Source organism: Pollachius pollachius (genome assembly GCF_949987615.1).
Source record: "Pollachius pollachius genome assembly, contig: scaffold_287, whole genome shotgun sequence".
Classification (NCBI taxonomy): domain Eukaryota; kingdom Metazoa; phylum Chordata; class Actinopteri; order Gadiformes; family Gadidae; genus Pollachius; species Pollachius pollachius.
In genome coordinates, this window is record NW_027641624.1 from 20001 (window position 1) to 27500 (window position 7500).

General features: G+C 50.8%; 1 protein-coding gene across 1 annotated transcript in view; it reads left to right on the forward strand.

The window, feature by feature from the left end:
• Positions 1-4104: 4104 nt before the first annotated feature.
• The window catches only part of LOC307091528 (slit homolog 2 protein-like), a gene marked incomplete at its 3' end in the record, with an annotated part of 7026 nt that continues 3630 nt past the window's right edge, over positions 4105-7500 (forward strand). The window contains exons 1-5 of the mRNA XM_079759166.1: positions 4105-4173; positions 4406-4477; positions 4920-4991; positions 5363-5526; positions 6402-6537. Of these exons, the coding sequence (XP_079615292.1) occupies positions 4130-4173; positions 4406-4477; positions 4920-4991; positions 5363-5526; positions 6402-6537 (488 nt within the window). The remainder of the gene's footprint in view (positions 4174-4405; positions 4478-4919; positions 4992-5362; positions 5527-6401; positions 6538-7500) is intronic.

The following is a 7500-nucleotide window of genomic DNA, read 5'->3' on the forward strand; positions in this document are numbered from 1 at the left end:
ACCTTGTTTTTCTTCCACGAAATGGATGTCAAAAAAGCCCTCTCGATGGCTACAAAATCCTGAAGGAAATATTTAACAGACCGCACATTTACATGTGCCGGGACGTGCAGACAAGCGTTCACACACACTCTCCCAGAGAGGTACAGCAATATCCCCTGAGCCTGCCTACTCCCCGGGGAACCAATGGCATTCCTTCTGCTCCACATGTGTCTCCAATGTTTGCCTACGTAATGATAAGTGACACGAAAGGCCTCGGATTCACTGCGCCGCCATGTTAGGGTAGGTAAACACACTCCAGCCAGACCAGTAGCTCTGTAGTTTACAGTGAGACGATGTCATTAAGGGCTAACAGGGGGCCAAAGGCTCTCAAACTGTAACCCCGCAAAACCACCACCAGCTATTAGCGCACCTGTAGCTGACAGCCGCGCCCACTGGGAACATACACATCAGTGCTTCCATCTGCAATATGGTCGTCTGTGTGTGCGTGCAGTCGTGTGCGTGTGTCTGTGTGTGTGTGTGTGTGTTTATGTGTGTGAGCGAGAGTGTGTGTGTGTGTGTGTGTGTGTTTATGTGTGTGAGCGAGAGTGTGCGTGTGTGTGTGTGTTTGTGTGTGTGTTTGTGTGTGTGAGCGTTGTGAGCACGCATGTGTGCGTGTTTGTGTGTGTGAGCGCACATGTGTGTCCATTTGTGTGTGTGTGAGTGTGTGTGTGTGTGTAGAACCCCACCCCCGCACCGAACTCCTGTAAAAACAGTATCAGGATACTCTCTCTCCCGTTCACACCGAGACAAAGAGGCAGCACCCGTCGGCGTGACTCAGTCTGAGTGAATCAGTGTTTCCCGTGGGCTTGGCCAGTCCTCCCTGACTCCTCTGACCCGACGGGCCCTGAAGAAAAACACCCCAACCGGTCCTAGGGCCGGGGTCAGGGCCTCACTGACACACGATTGGACGGTGACGGATGTTCCGCAGCCCGTGCTCCGTCTGTAGAGTGTCGTCGCGGGGCCTTGACGCAGCTCAGCGTAGCATCGGCTAACAACGCTCGAGCCTTTTGTCGGAGGGACGTGGCCCACACCGTTTATCTGGGAGGTGTGGCCGATGTGGGGTTCACCTTGTCGGACTAGGGCGGAGCAGTGAGTGGCACCCGAGTGGCGGGGTCTTGTAGGTCATTAGCCAATGCTAGGATGGGGCCGCTGACACCAGGCCCCTGACAGCCCCTCTCTGTCGGGACGTATGCTAAGCCAGCGACGGCGGGGCAGGTGGCTGATCAGGAGGTGGTTGGGTGCGGGTCGGGTGCGGTTAGTTGGGGCCTGTTCAGTGATTATATGATCATGGCCCGGGGGGGAATGTGGGGAATGCGGTGGAGCATTAGCCATTAGCCGATTAGCATGCCAGGGGGTCAAGGGGCGTCGGTCGGGGGGGTCAACCACCCAGAGCAGACCTGGGAGGTCATGGGTGGCGGGTTGGATGGTCTGTCTGGCGCTCTTCAGCCAATGCGTTCCGACGGGGGAACTTGAGAGTGCTGCTCACTCATAACAACGTGGGCAATCTCTCACTCTCCGTTTCCGTTGCTCGCTCTCTCTCTCTCTCTCTCTCTCTCTCTCTCTCTTCATATGCAAACATACTTTGTCAGTCTTACACATTATCCTGTCAAAATTTCATCCTTTTAGTAAAGTAATGGCTTTTCCCTTCTTGCTAAGGCGTGATGTGTGTGCGTGTGTGCGTGTGTGTGTGTGTGTGTGCGTGTGTGTGTGTGTGTGTGTGTGCGCGCGCATGTGTGTGTGTGTGTATGTGTGTGTGTATTTTACCACCCAGTCGACCACATTACCCCCTCCGCCTTTCCCCTTCCCCTCTCCCCCCCACAGTGTGGCCTGAGTCCAAAACTGCTTAAATTTATTTTCAGTTATAGGGGGAATAAATCTCGGCGCTGTCCCGGCACACAGGCCTCCTCGTTGCCGTGCTTGTGTTTGATAGTGCAGAATGGGCTTCTCTGTGTCCGTGCAACTATGCAAGCTGTGTCCCTCCCGCACATATTCTCAGCCCACTCGCATACTTTTGTGATGGATACTCAATTTGATCGAATCACGTGCACGCTCATCTCTGATGTGTGTGTGTGTGTGTGTGTGTGTGTGTGTGTGTGTGTGTGTGCGTGTGTGTGTGTGTGTGTGTGTGTGTGTGTGTGCGTGTTCATACCGTACATCTGTAATTACGAGAGTGAGAAATCACCAACAAATAGGAAGGATTTCAATCAATCTCAACGTTATATTAAATATTATGAGTATGTCTGGTTTTGTGTGTGTGCATAAGTGCTTGCATGTAAGCGTTCATCTATCTAGGAATACCTCCTACTTTAGTATTTTTGTGTCACGCCAGCAGAAGATTTGATCGAGTGGCATTCAGGGTCTGCTGCTTTTTATTTAAAATGAGCTTAGTTAAAGTAGCAGGAATTAGTTTATTAAAAGTTCTCTGAAACTTGCGTCATTAATCCTTTAGAAGCAGGCAGAGAGAGGGAGAGAGAGAGAGAGGGAGAGAGAGAGAGAGAGAGAGAGAGAAAGAGAGAGGGAGAGAGACTTAGAGGAGTAGGTTGAAACTGAGCCTAAAAGAAGCGAGTGTCACCAGTGCCCCCTGGAGGTTGCCTTGGTAACTGCAGCATCCTCCCGGCCCCAGAGTGGACGGGATGCTGCAGGATCCATCCACGCACGTCTGCCAGCCCCGGGTCTCTGTGGCTCCTTGTTTTTCCTTCACCCGTTATCTGAAAGGAAAACAATGACTGACACAGACAAAGGCTTTCCTATCGGATAGCGTCCGCTTGTCATGTTTCACTAGCGCAATGTGGTGCTGACATGAACACACTGTCTTGTACTGTGCTATGTTGTTTCAGCCCAACTCATATGAATCCTTGTCTCTCCCTCTCTCCCTCTCTCCCTCTCTCCCTCTCTCCCTCTCTCTCTCTCTCTCTCTCTCTCTCTCTCTCTCTCTCTCTCTCTCTCTCTCTCTCCCTCTCTCCAGTGATCTCAGTGAGAACCAAATCCAAGGGGTTCCAAGGAAAGCCTTCCGAGGAGCAGTGGAGATCAAAAACCTGTGAGTAAAATATGTTTGTGCTTGTTTGTGTGGATTCATGTGTATTTGCGCGCGGGCATGTGCGCGTGCGTCAATGCATGTGTGCGTGTGGGTTCAATTGCGGGTGCTTGTGTCTGTGTGCGCGTGCATTTGCGTGCACGCGAGCGCATGTGCCCACGTGCGCGTGCACACGTGCGCGTATAAAAGAGAGGGAGACACAAAAGTGAATCAGAGAGAAAGCTAATGTGGAGTCCGCCCCCAGCGCCGGCGGGCTCTGTATAGTTGTAGATCCACCCCCCTCACTTATCCCCTAACTTTATTTATTTTGTGCACTGGCGCGGCCAGGTGCTCGGCGTACTCACGCTGGCGTCTGTCACTTGGCTCTCCGCCGCCGTGCGCAAATCTCTGCAGACCCCCTGCGGCGCATCAATATTTCATTGCGTGCTGAATGTCACGTGCGCCCGCACGCTGGTGACCCGCCACAGAGAGCACACCGGCCCCTCTTTAGAAGCGCCCAGAGCCACGGCCGCCTCCAACATGCGCGCTTTCATCAGTTATTTGCTTTAATGTTTTCCCCGCAGTCCTAGTTATGGTGATTGATGATAATTGTCGGCCGTTTTGCAGGTAAAGCAATTTACCCAGAAGTAATTTTCTAAATATGGATTTTCATGTTTCGCAGCATCCTGTTCTGTTTTCGCTGCAGATCAGATAATGTTATTACGAAATGCCGTGCAATTATTGCGAAAGGAAGGGCCATGTGTGTGTGTGTGTGTGTGTGTGTGCACGTGTGTGTGTTTGTGTGTGGGTGTGTGCGGGTGCATGCCTGCTTGTGCATGTGTGTGATTTGTGTGTCACAGGATTTACCGTTTGCGTGTCTTAATTAAATTGTTTTAGCATAGTGATTCTTGGAGACAGTGAGAGGGAGGGGAGAATAAAAGAGAGAGAGAGCGAAAGAGCGGCAGAGTGATGGAGAGTGACAGAGGGCGATGGAGGATGAGAGAGAGAGATGTTGGGGATAGAGATATAAGGGGGAGGAGGACATGAAAGGGACGATGCAGCCGAGGAGATCAACACATGAAAGGAGGAGCACACAGATGGAGGAGGAGTGCAGGAGGAAGGTGACGGATGAGATTCCATCGGGGGGACTCTTGGCATTAAATCTGACTGCATCTCAGTCTGACCTCAAGACAAATGACCCAGAAACTGCTCTAAATTCATGTCTTTCTTTGTTTCTTTCTTCTTATTTTCGCTGTGTTTGTCTGTGTGTGTGTTTGTCTTTGTTTGGGTGTGTGTGCATGTGCGTGTGTGTGTGCGTGTGTGTCTGTGTGTGTCTGTGCGTGTGATGAGCAGCCAGCTGGATTATAACCACATCAGCTGCATTGAAGACGGAGCGTTCCGAGCGCTTCGTGACCTGGAGGTTCTGTGAGTAGCTTTTACTTTTTGTCCACCGATCACCTTTACAGCGAGAGGCAGAAGGCCAAACCAATCAACGACGGATGCAGTGATGAGCACGGATGCATTATTAAACGCTTAAACGCGGCCGTTCAATGTTTCACGAACTGAAACATTACGTGGTTAATGTTTCAGTTCGAAGTGTTGACGCTCAGGTTTTTATTACCGCTAAATTGCTGTCACAATGAGAAGCTGATTGTTTGAAAAAACATTTAGTGAAAACAGAGAGAGGCGCATTATGAATATGTTTGTCCACCTGAAGGTTTCAATAGATGCCGGCCCTCATTTAGAGTCAATAAACAATATAACTTCAAGATCGAATTGCAAGCGAAAAAGAAAAATAAAGCAGAACATGATTCAAACGCTTGTTTCAGTGCCTTGTGTTTTTGTGTCTCTTCTCCCCGTGCTGCAGGACGCTGAACAACAACAACATCAGCCGGCTCTCCGTGAACAGCTTCAACCACATGCCCAAGCTCAGGACCTTGTGAGTGCTTCAGTCGCATCGCAGCGCACGGCTTACCCTGGCTCAAGCCACCAAGACCTCCATCCACACCTACTGCCTCCATATCCACCTGTCCACCTCACCCTCATTCTCCTCCCGCGGCCCCCTCCCTCACTCACCCCACCTCCGACTCCCCCCCTCCATCTCCCCCCTCATTCTCCTCCCTCCGTCTGCCCCCTCTCTGTCTCCCCCTTCCTTCTCCCCCCTCTGTCTCCCCCTGCCTGCTCTGTCTCTATTCTAGAAACTCGATTGACCCGTCATGTGACCGGTGATATTATCACCCAGTCAACCCCCTTTAATAAGTATTGCCCCCTTCTCCCCCCCTTTCTCTCCCCCACTGCCCCTCCCACCAGCCGGCTCCATTCCAACAACCTGCAGTGTGACTGCCACGTGGCCTGGCTCTCTGATTGGCTGCGGCAGCGGCCCCGCCTGGGGCTCTATACCCAGTGCATGGCCCCACCACACCTCAGGGGCCACAACGTGGCCGAGGTGCAGAAGAGGGAGTTCGTCTGCTCAGGTAGGCGCCGGGGGGGGGGGGGGGGGGAGACTTGGGTGGGAGACGGGGCGGTGGGTAAGGGTGAAGACTCCTGGGTTGAGGTTGGGGGATTGATGGTACCAGGGTTGGGGTTGAGGGGGGGTACCTGGGTTTGTGGGGTGAGGGGGCTTAGCTGACCGAGGGTGGGGTGGTAATGAGGGTATCAGGTTTTGTGTGGGGTTGGGCGATGGTTGGGCGATGGTTGGGCGATGGTTGGGCGATGGTTGGATGGGGGACAGGGTAACAGGTTGGGTGGGGGTAAAGACCACCAGGTGTGGGTTGGGAGGGGGGGGGGGGGTACCAGGTTTTGTGATGGGGGGGTACCAGGTGGGGGGCGAGGGTACCAGGGCGTAAAGCTGCTTCCTAGGAAACCCATGCTTTTTGTGTTTCTATGTTTCTTCCATGCCTTTCGTTTCTTTCTCTCATGCTTTTGAAGACACTGATGAAGGCAAGTAATTTTCCATTGAGTAGCTTTGCCATGCGGACCACACAAATCACATCAAACACCGGAATATGCATAATGTCTTGACTGTGATGACTGTCTTTGTTTCTTTGATGTAAAAAAATATTAATTTATGTGTCTGTATTTGTGCGTGCATGTTTGTGCCTGTGCGTCTGTGTGTGTGGGTTTGTATGCATGTGTTTGTGTGTGTGTGCGTTTGTGTGTGGGTGTGCTTTTGTGTGTGGGCGCCTGCGTATGTGTGTGTGTGACTGTGTGTGTGTGTTTGTGCGTATGCATGTGCTTTTGTGTGTGTGTGTGTGTGTGTGTGTGTGTGTGCGTCCATGTTTGTGTTTGTGCGTGTGCCTGTGTTTGTGCGTGCATGTGTGCGTGCGGATGTGTGTGTGGGTGTGTGTAGGTCACCAGTCGTCCTCTACATCCTGCAGTGTGTTGCAATGCCCTGAGTCGTGTACCTGCAGTAACAACATCGTGGACTGCAGAGGAAAGGGACTCACGGAAATCCCCACCAACCTTCCTGAGACCATCACGGAGATGTAATCATGGGCACACACTCACCCACATTCAAAAAAATACACACACACACACACACACACACACACACACACACATACACACGCACAGACACACACACACACACACAAACACAGCCCCGTACATACAGACAGGCAGACACATACGCACACACACAGACACACAAAGAGAGAGAGAGAGAGACACACACACACACACGTATCCTATTCGCAACACCACCTAATCACTCTTGCTTTCTAACCTGTTCACTTTCGTCTCTTTATTTCCTCCTCTGTCTCTCCCTCCCTCCATGTCTCTCTCTCCCGCTCTGTCTGTCTCTGTGTCGATCTCTCTCTCTCCCCCTCTCTCTCTCTCCCACTCTGTCTGTCTCTGTGTCGATCTCTCTCTCTCCCCCTCTCTCTCTCTCCCACTCCGTCTTTCTCTGTCTGGTTAATGGAGAGTCATCCCTCCCCTCTGCCAGAGACAGAAGAGAGGAGGGGAGAACCAGGCGGATGACTGAAGGACAGAGTCGATCTGTTTCTAATGGGATGCATGCTGGGAGGAGGGCAGAGTCTCTCACATGTAGAGATATAATATGATAGATATAATATGGCAACACGACATGACATGATACGATACAATAAAATGCACTATTCAACACTATTCAACACAATTCTATGCAGCAAAATACAACACTGTACTATACAACACAAAACAATACAACACAATACCTTTGCATGAACAGTCTTCATGCACACATTACATTATGTTAATTGCAAACATCTGGATACATTTTCTATAGTTAGTGAGTTTGTTAATAGTTTGCAAAGGAGGAAACTATTATTATACTATAATTATATACTATATTATTAAGTAAACTTTCCCTTGAGTTTTTTAAACCATTTGACAAACGATCATTAGAATGATTTAGCTTCACTATAACTAATAGCGTTTCTTATGAGACAGCGGAGACTGGAACAAAGCAT